The following is a 19,142-nucleotide window of genomic DNA, read 5'->3' as shown; positions in this document are numbered from 1 at the left end:
ATTTCTGATTAATATACAAGAAAATAAAATTGAGATACAAAATCAGAAGACGGTGTAAGTCATATTCCCATCCTGTCAGGGGGAAGAAATAGATTTGGGGTTTGTTTGGAGCTCAGTAGCAGCAGGCACAGCCTCCAGGAGCAAATGTGCCTTAGAGTTCTACATTGGCCAAGATCTGGTGACAAGAAGAGGGGAGGGCAGGAGGTACCACCAGGACACAGGGCACTGAAATGGAAATGGGGGAGAACACAGACATAGGGAGTTTCACTCATCAAGGGAACAGAGGGCTATTACTTGATCCTCTCAACATGTACTTGTTGAATTTCAGTGCAAGAATCACATAACCAGGTGTAAAAATCTTCAAATGTAATTTATTAAGACATTCAGCTATGTCTGTCAGTCTACATCCAAATTTACTACTAAAAATAAAATAGTATCACATTTCACATTAGGAATACCGACTTTGAAAAACACTTGAGTCAAGCCTATCGTATAAATAAGTGACTAATTTCTCTTCATATCAAAATTCACATAAAAAAATTGCCTTCCCCCTACTCCCGCCTATTTCCCCACCCCAGTCCCTTGTTCTACTTGAAGCCATGATGAATGTAAAAATTTAAGTATGGACATGTCCTTGTCAAAGAAAAAAAGGTGCAAACCTATTAACAGCTTTTAAAAGTGGCATTTGCGGAGTCTGATCATACACAATAATGTACTCATTCCCAAAGTGCAAATATCGCCAGAGTTTAATACTGTTTTAATTCAGCTGCAAGGGTTAACATTACACAGCACAGTCCTGCAAGGCCTCTATCCGTGCCCTAAAACTCATCCCACTTTCCTCCTAAAGAGGCAAAGTGTTCATGAGAGCTTTAGTTTACTTCATGCAGCCCACACTGTGCCCATTATGAGCAAAAGTTTCATATACATCAAAATATTGACGACTCCATCATAAAAGTCAAGAGTCACTATAGATTACATAAATTCAAATGCAACTGCCCCAAGAACATCCAAAGCATACACACGACGCATTAAGAGTGCTTCCACCTCCTGGTACAATCACTGCTGTTACATCTTTGATTTTTGCTTACGTGCCATAAAAAAACGTCAGCAACCAGAGCTGCCCATCTGCCAGAGACCGGCAACTCGTGGCCTGGAACGCCCCTCAGGACCTGGGACCTGGCTCTGTGCAGCTCCTCTCCCTGACCAAAACCAAAGCAGCCTCCTGTCCCTCTGGCCACAACATCTCACAGACCCCTCCTCCTCTCACCCCTCACCTACATCTTGAAAACACTCTAGCACTGCTATTTATTCCCAGACATCCTTCCTATGCCCACAGTTCAGAGAGCTTCTGGAGTCATTTCTACTACATCTCACTGGAGTTACCACTATCAAGCAGCCCATAAAAATCAGCATGGGAGATTACATTTTGACCAGCATTAACAGCTACACTTCTTTCACAGCTGTGGAAGGATTGGTTTTCTTCTGAGTCAAACGTGGATCTCTGAAATGTGTTTGCTCCCATGTCATCCTCTGTAGCCTCAGAGCTGGACACAAACCCTCAGATCTCGAGCAGAGCACCCCTCTGGGGCTGCAATGAGTTCTGCAGCACAGGCTGCTCCCTGGCTGGCCTCACAGGGGCTCGTGTCACTGTCCACGCTCTGAGAGCCCCCCGGCTGGGCAGAGGCCTCGGGGCTGTCGTGTCCATCGTGGCCCCTGCTCGGGCTGTCCTTCACGCTTGGCCTCTGGTCACATTCAGCACCAGGCTCAGCTGCATCTCCAGGCCTGGGGTTTTGCTCTGCACTAGGATTTGGCTGCTGCACTGGCTCTGGACCCAGTCCCGGGAGGTGTGAAGGGCTCTTCAGTTGGCAGTGGCACAGAGGGCAGGTTTCTTGTACGTACAGCCATTTCTTAAGACAACCCGCATGAAAAAAATGGCTACATGGAGTGATTACAGCAGTTTTCATATCCTGAAAGACAACAAAAAAAAAAAAAAAAAGAAAAAAGAAATACATTATTATTTGTAATCCCATTCCTCTCCTCTCAACTCATGCATCTAATGGGTTCACCAGCATGAAAGAGACAGAAGCAGCCCACAGACAAGAGAACGCTCCTTCCTTCACACCCACAGTGTTTCATATGAGGAGCAGCTGAGGGAGCTGGGAAGGCTCAGCCTGAAAAAAGGAGGCTCAGGGGTGACGTTCTGGCTAATGCACAATTCCCTGACAGGAGGGCACAGCCAGGTGGGGCTGATTTCTTCCCTCAATGACTAAGCAACAGGACAAGAGGAAATGGCCTCAAACTGCGGCAGGAGAGGTTTGTTCTGGGCTTCAGTAAGAATTTAATCACAGAAAAGGCTGTCAGGCATTGGAGAGAAGGTGATGGAATCACTGTCCCTGGAGGTGCCCAAGGAAGGCCTGGACATGGCACTCAGTGCCATGGGGGTCAGCCACAGGCTGGACTCGATCTTGGGGTATTTTCCAACCTTAATGATTTTCTGATACACACATAGTTCAAACACAGGCCAGGTCTTGCTTTCTTTATTACAGCATTAAAAATGAGACAAAAAACCTTTGTTTGTAAGATATTGTTAAACATATAATAATATATAATAATAATATCCTTTTCAGGATGAGAATCACAGGACTGGTTGGATCAAGAAACAATTGTGCAACTAAAGACAGCACAATGACAGATACAACATGTAACAACACCAGAAATGAAGTGATACCATGAACTCTGCCAGCTGAGACCTACATAATACTAGTCTAGTGTTTTGAACACTGTCATTCAATCTGGCAGTTTTACTCTTCAAAGAATTTCTATCAAGTTTGGAGCCAATCCAATCCCACTCTTAACTGCACACTACTAATGTTGGAGTGATTCTTTCACTGTCACATGTAACTACAGTTTCTATTCAAGAGTAAGAGACTTTGGAGCTGAAGTGTGATAAAGATATTACTTTCAGCATTAATGTCTAAGGTCCTTACATCTGCTGGCTTATGTTAGCAAGACCCTTAACCTTTTGGTAATTAGGTTTCTGCTACAAAACTGGCACTGCACATGAAGCAGCAATGTCTGTAGAGACAGAGCTATTTCTACAGAATAGTAAAAGATCAACTACCAAGAACATGTTGTCTTTCACTAACAAAATCCTCCAGTAATGAAGAAAGGGAACATTTGCTGCTACTACTGAGACCAGCTCAATCCAAACATGAGAGGTGTCAAAGCAGCTTAAGGACAGAGTCTGCTGTGTAACTGGAATAAAAAAAAAAAAAGGCAGTTTAAGCACATCCAAGCTCTTCATTCCTAAGAATTATATTGGTGACAGCACTCCAAATCAATTTGCACAAAGCAGAAGACTGGGTGATTCCAGTAACTTACTGAGTGCAGTATTATTCATTACACAAGTCACTTAATTTATTAGCTGAAGACTGAAGTTCATCTGGGGGCTTTTCAACTTGAGCCAACCCTTTGACACTTCCATTCCTACCTGGTAGCAGATGGCACAGATGTCATTGTGCTGCTCCAGCTGCTCCTTGGTGGCCACGGGCAGAGATTTTATCTTATTCACAGCATCTCTGCGAAGGAGGAAACTCTTCCAGCCCAGCTGGGCCCGCAGCCACACGTTGTAGTAGGAGTGGATGAAGATGATGACGGAGCCCATGACAGTCCATTCTCCAAAGATGGTTTCTGAGACTCCATAGGCCACCACGCACAGAGCCACCAGGAACTCCAGCAGCCGGTAGGTGCCGTTCACGTAGTAGATCACATCGTCCATGTTCTCCACTGGCTCTTTCCTGAACTCCTCCACCATGAACAGAACATAAACAAAGAGGGTCCCAAGCACCTGTAACACAGTTCAAGAGCATGAGCTCAGCTTTCTGAACTGGAGCTTGAGTCATAGAGCTCTGGCCACACAACGCTCCCGAGCTGGACAAAGGGCAAGCCCCAAAGTATTGGAATTGTTGAACTTCAAGACAAATAAAAGTTGCTCTTTCTTGCAAAGCTTGCTCCCAAGTACTTCCTCTTCTTTACCTTCCTGAATCCAGAACACAGCTGAGTTGATTAAACAAGAGCACTGAGCATTTTTAGGGGGAATTAAAAAAATTTAAAAATAAAAACCCAAGTAATAACAAATACTTACTAGTATAAAACATGTCCTCTATTTACACTACTATGTTTCAAACATCAAATTGCTTTCAAAGAGTTATAGCTAAGTAATGAGACATAAATGAGTACTCTGGGAAAAACCTTTTTACTATGATAGTTACACACACTCAAAAGCCTTACAATTTGAAGTAGACTTCCATTCACCTCTGTTCTCAGCCCACCCAGGAGCTCCTCAGCCTGAGGTACAGGACACAGAAAGAGATTTTTTATCACCCCTTGTAATTCTGCCCTTCTCTAATCCCTGTTCTTTTCTCATCATGTATTTTCCCCCTTCGAGTAACAGGATCACAGTTAATGCAGGGGCTTCACGTGGCTGATTTCTTACCTGAAGAGAGGTTAGAATACTGCTGGAGATAATGATCAACAGCCAGAAATCCATGTGGAAAAACTGACAAATCATGTAGGCCATGTACGCAGGGAACACGAGTAAGAACAGACAGAGGCTGACTGCCCGGAAGTGCTTCCACAGACTCCTGCAAAACAACACAATAGGTTTTTATTTTTCAAGTCAGATTTGAGTGTCAGAATAAGAATAGAATGACTGCTGGATGTAGGCACGTTAGATAATTGCTCAAGGCTTTAGCTTGTTGAAAGGAGTTTCTATTTTACTTGGGCACAGTCTCATTCCCAGCTTGCACACATGCCTACAACTGTGGAAAGTTCTCTCTCATCTGACCTTTGCTGTTTTCAATAGAAAGACAAAAAATAGAGGTAAAATAAGTACTTGAGATACTGAATGTTACAGATGCAAGTCCATTAAAATAAATTATTAAACCTGTAACTGTTTGGACACTTGTCTAAACAAACAAGAGGTCTCCAAATTAAATAATTCTTGCAACTCTTCTTCATATTTTTGCTAATATGTGTGGGCCAAAGCTACTTCCTTTCATCACCAGATTTAACCCTCCTGCCTCCTCCCCAATTCAGACATCACTAAAGAAGAAATGTAGCAGGACTTGAACATTTATCTCTGCCAGTCCTTACTCTGCTCCTATCATTTACTTCTTCCTAATCTCCTCCCCAACCTAAACACACCATCAATCTTTTTACAGCCACCCATTTGTGAAGGCTTTCAGAATATCTCCAGTAATTTACTATACTACCTCTACTTGTTCCTCAGGTTGTATTTTAACCTCACTTAGCTCTGGAGATGAGGTACAGAGAAAGTCAAACCATTTGGGGGCACAGGACAGCAGCACAAACTGATTAATTCAATACAGTCTGAAGAAACATCAGAGTGACTTTGAGGTCTGCAGTTCTGTGTCTGTGGGTGAGGGAGGAAGGGAGAGCTGAAGTGGAATTTATCCTGTTTCTTGCTGATTTAGAACTCCCTGGGAGATTTGGCAGAAGAGTTAAAACTCACTATCCACACATTCTGCTTGTTTTAGCTGGGCAGATGCTCCTATCCTGGTTCTACTCCCTTCCCTTGCTCCTATCCTGGAAGTTAACTTGCTGCAGGCAGAACATCTCCAAGCTTAACAAACTCTACACACAATCAAACCTCCTCTGTTCATTTCTTCACTCACAGGTTACAAAAAGGAAAAAGACAAATGCAACTAACAAAGATAAGAACAGATTCATATGAGAACACCACAGAGCATCAACACATCTCTTCAAAACACAAGTGAAACTGAACAATCCCACACAATCCAAACATGTGGGACACTAAGGCAAACCTTACACCTCTTATTTTGTGCCAGGAAACCATATTATTTGGGGAATCACAAAAAAAATAGATTTTACAATATGTAACACAAGGTCACTCCTAGAAACTTCCCACCCTCAATAGCTGTGTGAGATCACTGCTTCAGAGGGAAACTCACCCAACTGCAGAGGAGGTTAAGAAAAACCATTCTGCAAATCCACACAATAGAGTGTGGGTGGGGAGAGCACAGTCCTGGATTTGCTTAACTGGAACCACAAAACTAGAGAACTTGGACTAGAAAAGAAATCTGCATACAGGAAAAAAAAAAAAAAAGAAAGAAAAAAAAAACCAAAACCAAAAAAACAAGGCAACTTTACAAGTACTAAAAGCCATCAATTACTAGTTTATCACCTCCTAAAAGAACATTGAGTAACTCTCAGTTTAGGAAACCAGTCTCTTACTTGTCCCTTGAGGCTCCCAGTGCCAAGACAATGGGATCAGCAATTTCCAGCATGGACTGAAGGATGGATGCCACCACAATGAAAAGAATAATACTGAGCAGGAACGCCCGATGCACAACTTGGAGCTCAATCAAACCTGTCTGCACAGCCAGGATCAGGAGTGTGACTCCTTCAGTCATCCCCCTGCAGATCAACACAGTCAAAAAAAACAATCACATCTCTGTGTCAATGTTGGTTCAAAAGTACATCTAGAAACACCAAGAAATAAACTGTCTGCTTCTGTCACAACCTTTCATATGTCACTGGTTTCACTGGTGTCCCTTGGAAGGCTTTAACCAGGGAGGGATGTTTTCAGAAATGCTGAAGTGCTGGGCTTATAAACAGCAGATTTTGCTCCTGACAAGCAGCATTTGTGCTACATCCAGCTCAGACACCACCCAGCACAAAGCATTTTAAGGACCCAGTTTAGACAAATTACCAATTTTGCCATTTTTCAGTTTAGTCCCCCTGTACCTTAACCAAAAAGGAGCTATCCACTCCTTTCTGTCTTGGAACCTCGGGGTGACTTTAATCCCTCTGAGGATCACCACAACTATTTGATGCAATAAAGTACATGCTTCACCAAAATATGTTTTTATACAGATTACTCTTATGCAGCCTCTTTCTGCTTCTGCATCTTGGAATCCAAAATGTAAAACATTCTTTTGCAAATGGTCTCAAGTCTCTACAGAGAATTATGGGCTAGAGTAACAGGAAAGGCAGTGTCAGCATCCCAATTTCATATTAGACAAGTTGAGACAAGCCTGAGAAAAGGCATTTTGTCTATTTCCCATAACAATTTACAAGCAATCCATACAATGCTGTGTTTTAAGTCTCACAGATTAGTAATGTTTCATACATGATTAGAGGGGACATGAGGAAATGAAAATACAAAGTGTTTATATTGTGCAAGCATGTGAAAATTTTTCAGTGACTCATGAAAATAAAAGCGATTGTAAATCCCAAGTAACAGCCCTGAATTTGTGCAGAAATGAACCATCTCCCAAGAAGTCTGTGACAAGTATTTTCACCTCAAATCTTTTCAATGCACACACAAACTGGCATACAAAAAACCTGTCCAGAAGTCAAACTGCAATGCCACCCCTGTATTTTTATATAAATCCCCTTTCTATCTGTTTCTTTTCAGACCCTAGGCACAACGAGGCACTTACCTGTTCATAGCAGGATCGTTCATGAACGCTCGATAACCCTGCAAGTAAAACTTGCAGAGAGTCAGAACTCCCAAAGCAACAAAAGAAACTGTGAAGACCAATCCCAGCAGTGAGTATGGAGTGCTACAGCATTCGGCAATACTGCCAGGAGAGAGAGGAAAACAAAAAGAAAAGGTTGATCAGTTAAAAGCAATGTGACGAGCTCTCCCCTTGTCCTGTTAACTGTGCAGGTTGGTTTTAAAGCAAAATTGGATGGTTTAATGAAAATGTTGAAAGTTCTACACTGCCATTAAGTCTTCCAATAAAATAAAAAGATGAGATGGATTTTATGACTTCTTTCCAAGATATAAGTTCAGTGCAGCTCCACCTTGGAGGCCGGGCTGTGCTGTGACATCCCTTTCAGTGCCCTCGCACAGGGCCACGCGGTGGCAGTGTCCTGCTGCCGCTCGGAGCCACAGCCAGAGCCTCCACGCACTGAAATCCTTGCTGGAATTTCAGCCAGCACCACAGAGACCCAGTTAGAGCAGATGAATTCACTAAGGCATGTTCTCCTCCTATCCATAATAATGCACACCAACATCAAACTAATAAATCCTGTTGGGAGACTGGGGCTTTTTTCCCTATCAGGGTCAGGTGGGCAACACCTGTTTTTGGAATGGCTGAGCCTGAAGCAGCAGGAAAAGACAGCAGAGAAGGCTCTCCTTCAGCTGGTTTCTTTCTCTCTTTTGCTAGAGCAAAGTCACAGAGATCAAGACCCCAGATTTCATTTGACAGCTGCATCACCCACTTTCAGGCTGCTCTTCTACTGACCCTGGCACTGTGTTATTTCAAGCAGCCCAAGCCCCAGAATGTGCTTTGGGTTCAGAAACACAGCACTGCAAATGCCAGGTAAAGATAAAGAACCAGCTGTCAGCCAGGGGTTACACATCTGGAAATACTCATATGCATAATCCAAGGTAATACAGTGACAGATTCATTAAAAAAAAATAATCTTCATTTGTTCCACAGGACAGTAGTCTTGAGAGAAAAATTGTCATGGTCAAAACCATGTCCTGCTAATTAACTGAGTGATGAGTGAAGCAGCCCAGTGCTCTGACAAAAGAGTTTTGAGGAAGCACATGCTTCAAAGATAAACAAAGCTCATCCAAGAGACATTTACTTTGTCTCTTTTAGTGACTATTTAAACCTGAAATATCATTTGAAAGCAATTCACTGCAGAAAATGTTGGTATGTTTACATATACTATTTACAGTACTTCTGGTAAGCCTTAAAATTCTGCCTGTTTACCAAGCCAAGGGGGGCTGAAAAAGCTTTTATATGTTCCTGCTGATCAAGATAGTGAGAAACAGCATATAAAGCAGTTATTTAAGTAGGGTATTTAAGGAACTCTAAGTTTTGGTTCAAAATAAACTACCAATAATCAAGAATCCCGGGTTTTCTGCTTTCTTATCAGAGCAATGTTAGGACTCTTCTTAAAACTGATCTACTATGCAAGGGTCCCAGAGGAGCTTATGAGCTCAAGAGATGCCTGGGGAGCTTTACTATGTTTATGTGTCAAGCACAAGCTTATAAATTATCCCAAAGAGCTGAACTCTTCATGGTTTCTCAAAAATCATAGCAGTTAAAAATGAATGGAAAAGATTTTGAGAGGAACAAGAACAATGAAAGGTACAAAACAGTTTTAAACAGCAAATAACAAGAGCTTACCAGTCTGGGAAGAACAGATTTAGGCTACTCTCAATTTTCAAGAAAACAACTTGGTATCCAGGTCTCCCCTCCCCAGTATATGAACTGAGAGGCACTGAATGAAATTATATGGATTCAAGCAATCAAAATTGATTTTTCATTATAGAGACGAGGCTGAGCTGGGAAAACACCTTCCCTTAGGATTTTTCAAATGACACAAGTGTACAAGGCAGAAACCACAACCTGATGGAAGGGCTTCTTGAGGGTTACTGAAATACTTATTAGCCACATCCAGCTAATGCAGCCTGACAGAAGAAGTTGGATGCAGGATTGGATGAGTCCTAGGAAGCATCCTGCTTGTCACACAATGGGTGGGTGTCCTTCCAAGAACTCATCTGCAGCCACTGCTGGGAAGAACTGGATCCCAGGCTCCTGGGCTGATCCAGCACAGCCACTCTGAGCCCCTCATGGAGTCAGACACTGCTGTTGTGTACACCCCAACTGCTCCCACCTGAATTCCAGCCCCACTGTTTGAAACAATTGTTCACTGACAGGGCAGAATTCACTTGTTTTCACAGAAGAGCACATCTTCTCTTCCATTCTGTTGAACAGCCAGCACTATGTTATTACATGACCTGACAAGGTACTTCAGCTCCCTCCACAGGGTCAGAGCCTGTTATTGATACCATCAGAGTTTGTGTTTTTATGATAAATCGGTGTTTTGTCCCTGTTTTGCCACAAATAGGAGAAGTGTAACAATTTGGTGTAGGAATAAACTCAACTTCAAGGAAAAGGACTGCTTCTCCTCTATTTTAACAAAACTAAAATTGCAGAAGAAACGAACAGGAAGAAAAATTTCAGACCCCAGTGGTTTAGTTAATAAGCAGGAATAGTCACTGTTTCTGCATAATGCAGGGTGACACCACAAGCAATTTTAATACTACATGCAGTATAAATCCCTGGCATTTCTCCTTAATTATAATTAATTTTGACAGCTTACAGGATGGCACCACAGATAGATACAGCAAGGCAAGAAAAAGCCCAGCAACTGGAAAACTGCAGTGATGAAGAAGTTACTAATCAAACAGCAGAACTAATGATGTATGATCCCTAAAGACTCTGTCCTGTGCTAGTTGGTTGTGTTTAGACAACTATTACCCCTCTTTTCCACATCCCACTATGGCACTGTACCTAATCTGCCTAACCCAGCTTCTGCAGCACCCCCAGCTCCTCTCTGCCCTGCATTCCTGCTCCCTTTGTATGAACAAAACCTGAAAAGGGCACATATGTTCCAGCCAGCAGAATCCCTCAAATGCAGCCTTTCAATAACAGCACCAACACAGATCTCTAGCCTTTATATTACAACCTTTAAACTTTATAAAACTTTATAGCCTATAAAACCTTTTTATGTTTTAAGAAAGCTTTTACAAATCTGGTATCTTTCTGATCTTTACACCTCTGCCACATTAACCACTGGGTTCAAAAGTTGCTTTGGGATTTGGGTGCTTTGGCTGCTTGAATGAACTCAAGAATGTGTCCCACACCAAAATGATGAAGTAAGTCATCCAAAGCTCAGAAAGCAACACAATCACGAATAAGATATCAGATGGACAGAACTTCATCTGAAATATCTCAGACTTAAAATCAGTTTATATACTGAAAACAACTTCTGGACCAAAGCTCTAACTATGGCTACTCCTTCCTCAAAGGAATATTTTCCTTTCTTTGGGAGCTCTTCCACAGTTCTATTAATGTCTGCTCTGAATGGGATCCATGTCTATACAGGAAAAGCTTAACAGGGTTCATATGCTTGGTCACTGCAATAAGGACAAATATTTGTTTGGTATCCAAGGGCAATAAAGCCAATATCCATATCTCATGTCTAAAAGAGCACAGATACTCATTTCAGAAGACAGTTCAAACAGAAATCCACCTATCTGCAGGCTCCTGAATTACCTGGTCAAGAAGAGGAAGAGGAGCCTCTCTCTGGAGGCAGGCTGGTCCCGAGTACTGAAATAGGAATAGATCTGAAGAGCAAATAAGACGAGCCAGAACACCATGAAAAGCACTGGGACCACCAGCTGGTTCCACAGAGACATTCCCAGTGCCAGGAGCCCATACACCTCCACCACCTGGGAAGATACAAAAAGACAATTTGTTACTGAGTCACAGCACTTGGGATTTGATAACAAAAGGGAAGCCAACAACATAGTCACAAGGAAGGCAAGGATAAGCCAGATGACATCAGCCATCCCACAGGAAGAGCGGAGATACATCAAAGTACAGGTTGACAAAGGCAGAGCTCAGGCTCAGCACTGACATTTCCAGTCTGTCTGGCAGGAGGCAGAAGTACCTGACTTCAGCAGCAATCCCTCAGACCAGCTCAATGTCCATTCCTACCAACACCTGGCTCAGAGCTGCTCCCTGCAGCCCACTCACAGCTAGAGGGATGAGGACACGTGGCTCTGGGTCATGCCAGCCCCTCAGATCCTCTAGCCCAGTTTAAGTCACAGCAATGCTGTTTTCTCTGTAGCTGCTGCCGAGTCACTGCACACATTTTAGACCCTGAAATGAGTCATACAATTTAAAAAGTAGTAAATCTACTTTGCTGACCTGTTTTTAAGGAAAAACTTAACTCCCCCACACACATTTTATGTTTAAGTATCTCAAAAGGATCACATACCTAATCCACCAAGTGTTTTGAAATTCATGCTTAAGACTTACATTGGAAGACTCTGAAGCTCAAAGTACTTCCTTTGCATTGCAAGGACTAAGTTACAATCATTTCCAAAAAGCTGGAACCTCATATAGCTGGCCTTAGGTCAAAAGGAAATTGCTCATAACTACTAATTCTTCATCACTTGCTTCCCACAATGACACAGAAGCCATCATGGCAAGGAAATTTTCGGAAGTGCTAAAAAAGCTGACAAGCATGAGAGATATGACACTCACGGGACTTGCTGCAACACCAGGGCTGATGGACAAGCAATATGCTGCTGGCAGGGACACAGTGCCAAGCTCCTGCTTTGCTCACAGACTTGTCAAGAAAGAGCACCTGCCCTCAGGAGACTCCCCTGGCCTGGGAACAAGGCAAACAATCCCATGCAGCTCCTGGCACACTGCTCCACCACACTGGAAAAGGGTCACACTACGCTCATAATGCAGATTCATAACCGTGAGACATTTCTGGCATCTTCTGCTGTAAACAGCCAGCCAAGGTTCTGGGCCTGCTTTTAAATTATACCCCTGGGCACAGCCTAACACACACACAAACACAAAAAGCTGCCCTGGTCCACCTGTTAGGGCTGTCAGGAAACACTCCTGGTGTTTAACATCCCAGTATTCACTAAGTTTTGACACTGATATCAAACCCGCAATCAAATCCAGCCCTAAATAGCTGGATTTGCGTGTAGCCTCACAAACACCAGGACAGCACTGAAAACCAACAATTACTCAGAGTTACAGTAGTGGAAATACAAGCATGAAAATAATCCAGTTGGAATGGCAATATCCTCCTCTGGAATAAACACCTAGGCTTGATTTGTAGCAGAGTTGCAACCAGGTACACAAATACACCATGAGCTCACGTTTTTTCTGCTGTTTCAGAACATGAGCAAAGAGCAGCAAGTTCTTAAAAAACAAAAAAACCTGTGTTTTGCCAGTACAATGTGAAAACCACTCACAACTATTCACTGCAACTCTATTACACGTATTTAGAAAAGCAGCATCCAACATTCCTTTAAACCCAGTGCCACATTACAAATTTTCTGCCATTTTTTTCTGTATTCCCAAGGGAAAAACACTTTATGTCCTCTCCATAAAAAGTCAGGAGAAAGAGTATGATCAGTGTCCAAAGGCCAGGGATACAAGGACTACTTCCTCAGGATTAGTGTAATACAGCCTGGCATGGAAACACTTGAAATACTGGGACATGGCAGAGAGGAGACAAGCAATTCTAGAGATGAGAAGACTTGGGTAACAGCAAGGTTTAGAACTCAATTCTGGCAAACAAACAAAAAATCAGCAAGAAACAGCTATTTTCCCCCTTCAATCTGGAATGTATTTGCAATCAAAACTTTTGTAAGATTTTCAAGTGTCTTAAATGTATCTAATAAAAAATAGATACAGTTCTCAAATTCCACATCTAATTGGAATTTGACTTCAGGGAGCCAAACTGTGCATCCATTCATGTACATGGAAAATGGAAGTGCTGGTTCCAATCTTTTGAAAGGCTTTGAGCTGTGCAGACATGCAACTGTTTTACCCCTACTGTTGCCACTCATGCACAGTAAGCATGATATTTATAGTTTCACTGGAAAACAGGATATTGAACCTTTGACAGTCAGCTCACAAATAAATTTTTAAATCAGCAAATCTACAAGCCAGGGGAGGCTTTGATTGGATCTCAGGAAAAATTTCTTCCCTGAGAGAGTAGTCAGGCATTGGAAGAGGCTGTCCAGGGCAGTGGTGGAGCCACCATCTCTGGATGGATTTAAAAGATATATAAATGTGGCACTAAGGGACTTGTTTGAGTGGTTGGACTTGATGAGCTCAGAGTTCTTTTCCAACCTAAACAAATCTGTGATTCCATGGATGAGGTCAGACCAATGCTAGATGCTGTACAAACACAGAAGGATAATCCTGCTCTAAAGACCAACTACACATAAAATAAATAACCAGACACCAATGATCAACATGACAGGCTAAGACCTTGGCACAATACACACCTCCTGCTGCCAAGTTTTTGTTTGTGCATGACAGATATGACAGCAAACAAGAGCTTTAAAGAAGGCTTTGAAAGAGCTTAACAAGTTAGCTTTCAGATTGCTTCTGGACTGAAGAGCAAAGAAACCACAGTGCCTTGGTTTAAAAAAAAATCCAGGCAGTGATGAAAGCTGAAACGGTGGCTCAGTCAAAAGCCAAGCAAGCATCATCTTTTTATATTGAAATATACAGAAGTATGTATATACATATACATATATATATATATATATATAAAAAACATAAAAATACAGGAAATGTGATGTTTTTGTATCATTGAGAAAGTGTCCTTTGAACCAAGCATTTATCAGATGCCAAAGCATTAAGAAAATGGACATGTCAGATGAGTCTTGTTTGAGGTCTCAGTAATGCTGCTGCTCTAAAGAAAATACCACAGACTTTTCAAATCAGTGATTATTAGAGTCAAAATCAGCTTCAGTGTCACTCACAGTTTTCCACTTCTATAACTACAAACACTTTTCATACAGAAAGTGTTTCTTGAAATGAATAGCTACTAAAATGAATGCCCAGGGATTACCTTCCTCACTTAATAAAGCTGTTAATAAGTTCCAGTGTGACACAATCTTGCCTTTTAGCCTGGATTTGGAAAGGAATACACAAAGTCTAAGCAAAGTGGCCATGCTCAGCTGGCCAGCAGCATAACTTAGGCTTGTGTAAATGCAGGTGAACCCAGTGGGAAGAAATTATGATGTCTGACTCCAGTTCAGAAGGCTGAATGATATCTTTAGTATAACTATACTACAATACATTAATATACTATTTAAAGGAGATACTAAAACTACAAACCTACTTTTTCTAACTACCATATCTAACTCCTCACAACTCATTACGCTCTCTCAAGAGTCCAGTCCCAGGTGGATTGGACTGGCCATCAGGATCAAACAATCCTCACCAGAATCCAATCAAGCAATCACCCCAGGTAAACAATTCTCCAAACACATTCCACATGGGAAAAACAAAGAGCAGAAATAGAAATTGTTTTCTCTTTCTTTCCTCTGTGCTCCTCTATGAAAAAGTCCTGAGAGAGAATAATGTGCCTGCCACACGTGTCTTAACTGCTCACCCATCCAAAGCTATAATGAATTAAAGAAAGAAGATGTTATGGATAGGAGCTTATTAATTTGGCTAAGAAAGGATGAGTTAGCACACAAACACAGGTGTAGTAGATAGGGACAGGCGAACGGAAGATTTCGGGATGTGACGGAAAGCAAGACCCTTCCCCCTCATCCTGTAATACGTGATCTATTAACCCCAAGACATATAACCTCACCTAACCCAGTAGTTTTCCACTCCATACTAATCCTAGAAGACCCTACCTCCTTCCTTTGATGTAGCAAAGTCCCCCTTGACTATTTAACCCCATGAGATAAGATAATAAATGCCATTTGACATCCACCACGTTGGTGTCTGTATATGTCTGTGGCTGGAGTGGCCTGGTTGAGGCCAGGCTGCCGTGCTGTTCCTCAAAACCAGGTCACCTTGCCTTCCCCTGAAGGCAACACACAGGTGCACAGAAGACAGATAAAGTGTTTTTTTTTTTTTACTTCTTTCTTGCATGAAAGGCAAGAAAACAGAATGGTCACATCCACCATCCTACCTGGACAAGCTCTCTGTACGCAGACTTCGCCAAGTTATAGGGCACCAGAAGATTTGATGCCAGGAAGTAGAGAACTTCCAAGCCGGTGAAAATCATGGCGAATTTGTTGATGATGACGATGGTCTCGAGCGGGACGAGGCAGAGCCGAGCCAGCAGAGGGAGCATGTGCGCGGAGAAGAGCCAGATCTGCTTGGTCTTCATGACGCAGGAGCAGAGCGTGCACACCACCAGCTGCCCTGGAAACGCGACACACCAGTTCAGAATCAAGCTGATTATCCCCTTCAGGAAAAAGCGCATTTTTAATACGTTATCTTTCCAGAACACCGTTATCAACAGCCAGCATATTATGTTGGTTCTAACTAGGACATCTCTGTTACGAAACCAGACTCCTCTCCTTGTCTTTTGCTGGGTCACTAAAGTTACCCTTTCCAAAATGCTTTCACTTCCCAGATTAGCCAGCTGTAAACCCAAAACACATGCAGAATCAGATTAATAAAGCCCCAGGAATAAATCATACAGAGGATAACTCAACAAGCCAGCCCTCTTTTTTCTTCACCACCCCCAGCTCAGCTGAAATCCCATCAGTATATGTACACACAGCAGCTTTTCTGAAGCCCAGCTACACTATTTCATCCTGACTTACACAAAAAAGCAATCAGAGGTCCCAAATGGCTTTTAGAGCAACAATATTTACACTGTCAAGTGGAATTACTGACCAAGAACAGCAACAGGAGAACAGCCAGGTCAGCAGCTGAGACTTCAATAATTTCATAACGCCCTGAGGCAGTTGCTCAGAATGATCACTGAAGCTTGCAAGTGACAGATAATTAACAACTAAATTCTCTTTAATAGCTGGCGGGGACACAAGCATGAGCACATCTCCCCCACACACCCACAGATTTGGAGGGTGGTATTTCTAAAGCACAAAGATCACTATAACTGCTCCCATCAGAGACAGTGAAGTTGTACCCTTGATCCCAGAGGAAACTGAAAAAAGTAAAATGCACATTGCCTGGATAAGAACAATCCTCACTCATCTTTTTGCAGTAAGGAAGAAATTTATGGCATATTATTTGAAAACAGACCCTTCCTCACCATCTATGTTAATTTATATCAAATGCCACAATGCGTGGTACTAAATTCAAGAGCCAATGCTCTGGTTTGGAACTACCTCCATAATGTTTGCATTTCATAACTCTCCCTGAAACCAGGAGCTGGGTTTAGGAAACAAGAGGAACCAGACCAAGGCCAGTAACATCTCTAGGTCAGCATGAACTCCATGTGCTCACATAAGCTCACTGACCTTGTAAGCCCTTCTGGATGGGCTGGGGAGAGAAGCTGCCAGAGGAGAAACAGCAGTACCAGGGTTTTGCTTTCATTCTGCCAAGCTTCCCTACCTAGGGAAGGACTTCTGCTTTCAAAATAACTGCAACTGAGCTGAAAGCAATCTCTAATCTCTACTACTTAAGCACACAAAGTTCTCCCTCCTTCACGCTGTCCTCTTTCAAGTTAAATTCCAACTGTCAATTCGATTGATGTATTTCTGAATTAGCAGATGTCTCTGCAGAACAAGCACCCTTGCTCTCAGCACGACACCATCAGCATACTGGGTCTTCTGAGCCTCCGAGAAATTTACTCTACTCATCTCTTTAAACGTTCAGCAGACTCCAGCTCTGAAGCATTCTCCCTCTGCTTTGTTGTTCTCTGCCCACACACCCGTTGCTACAACCCTATTTAAGATACCACCAGCACACTGCTGTGCTGTCATATTCAGGAGCCTGGCAGGCAGCTTGCGAGGATTTCTGCGACTCATGGTAACTAAGGCAACTCGGCTCCACACACAAAGGGACGCAAACACCAGCATCCAATGTGTTCTTCAGCATTTAGTAAGTGCTGTCATCTGAAATCAAATACTGCAACAGCATCACTTCAAACAATCCAGCGCTCTCTGGGATGACTCTGGAGCTCTCAGATCACAAATCAGAACTCCTGAGTTCAGTCTCAGTAAACAGCAGAACCTGCTTTCCTCCAACAGCCATGTGTGGAGTGCGCTGCTCATCCCTGCTCAGCTCTGGCCCTCCCACCTTTTTAATTTAAACACTGATCAAAAGTTACTTGTCATGGGAAGGAGAACTGTACACACCATCAAAGGAAATACATGGAGCACTTTCTCTGAAGGCTCCAGCCTCCTCCCTGAAGTGTGCACCTTGTCAGTTCTCAACCCTGCAGGAAAGGCATGAACGTCTCCAACATCTCTTTGATTGATGGTACTTCCCATTTTAAACTGGGGTAGCAGCACCTTAGTTCAGGACAGCCAATCTCCCTCTGCAGTAAATCACACTTTATCTGCAGGTGGGGCTGCACAGCATCATCACCATCACACAGCAGGATCAGCCAGAGAAAATAACCTCACATCAAACCATAGATTTTAACACTCAAAGTATCTGCTATGACTATCAAACCCAGGTGGATGTTTGCACCGTATAAACAGAAATGCTGTGGCCTGAAAACTGACAGACACAACTAATGAACCCAACAGCTGCAACACACCCAGGAAGACACCAACCAGGGTCTTCTGCTAGGGAATGAGACAATAAGGAAGAAATCCACTGGGTGAACTTTCTGACCATTCTTTTCCCCCCCCAGATACATTAAACATTGCTGACAGGTAGCCAGAGCCTCTCAGTGCATAAGTTAATGGCAAATATTCAACAAGAAAGCTGACATGGTACAAGCCTGGAGTAGAAAAGCATCTTTATTTCATTCACAAGTTTAGAAAGCTGATGTTAACAAACTCCCTGGCTACATCAGTGACTTACACAAAACCAAGGTATCCTAAACTTAATATAAAAACCAATTACTGTGCCATAAGAATAAGCAAGTGGTATGGTAGCATCACTTGCAAAACCACGCAGCAGCTTTGAAGAGTTCACAGCTGATGTGCTCTGCAGTGGCTCACTCATCCAAGGGGCCATCTCCAAACACATTTATTTCTTCCATCCAGCACTAAAGAACACATTATTATCACTAGACAATAGTCATCAGACTGAGTTAAATGCAGGGGAAAAAATGACTGTGAGATCCCATTCAGAAAGTATTAATGAATAAAAGCATAAACAAAGGTTACATTTGTGAACCAACTGATACTGTACATCATTCCTTTAATTCTAACCAGAACTTTAGAAACCAGAGCTGTACCAGTAGCACCACTATTCCATTCCCTCATGCCCCTGCTTTGGTGCCTGTCAGCAGTGCTGCAGCACAACTCCCTGTCAGAATGTGTGAGAAAAACATGTAGCAAAGCACCTGTACATTAATTTTGCTGTGAAGATGATACCACTCAGTGCTGTGTATTCCTGAGACATCACTGAATAAATAACCTTGTATATAACAAATCTGAGAAAACATTTCATATTTGTACAAAACACTGTCAAGCCTCACAGACCATTTTCACAAGTCATCCCCAAAGATGACTGCTTGTCATCAAGACCAAAATTACATTTGCAAGTTGGCTTTGAATGAATAAGAAAAACTAAGAATGGGGATATTAATATGTTAACACATACCTATTTCTGAAATACAATTACAGT

At 42.5% G+C, this 19,142-nt stretch overlaps 1 protein-coding gene across 2 annotated transcripts in view; it reads right to left on the bottom strand.

Moving 5' to 3' along the window:
- Nucleotides 1-354: 354 nt before the first annotated feature.
- The window catches only part of RNF145 (ring finger protein 145), a 47,382-nt gene continuing 28,594 nt past the window's right edge, over nucleotides 355-19,142 (bottom strand). For both annotated transcript variants that reach the window (XM_021530719.3, XM_021530720.3), the window contains exons 5-11: nucleotides 15,553-15,788; nucleotides 11,130-11,305; nucleotides 7,488-7,628; nucleotides 6,277-6,459; nucleotides 4,496-4,643; nucleotides 3,491-3,847; nucleotides 355-1,967 (exon numbers count right to left, since the gene is read on the bottom strand). In XM_021530719.3, coding sequence (XP_021386394.1) covers nucleotides 1,539-1,967; nucleotides 3,491-3,847; nucleotides 4,496-4,643; nucleotides 6,277-6,459; nucleotides 7,488-7,628; nucleotides 11,130-11,305; nucleotides 15,553-15,788 — 1,670 coding nt within the window. In that variant the 3' untranslated portion in view covers nucleotides 355-1,538. The remainder of the gene's footprint in view (nucleotides 1,968-3,490; nucleotides 3,848-4,495; nucleotides 4,644-6,276; nucleotides 6,460-7,487; nucleotides 7,629-11,129; nucleotides 11,306-15,552; nucleotides 15,789-19,142) is intronic.

This window comes from Lonchura striata, chromosome 15 (genome assembly GCF_046129695.1).
Source record: "Lonchura striata isolate bLonStr1 chromosome 15, bLonStr1.mat, whole genome shotgun sequence".
NCBI lineage: Eukaryota > Metazoa > Chordata > Aves > Passeriformes > Estrildidae > Lonchura > Lonchura striata.
Note: the sequence above shows the minus strand (reverse complement) of the source record. Positions and strands in the feature narration are given on the sequence as shown.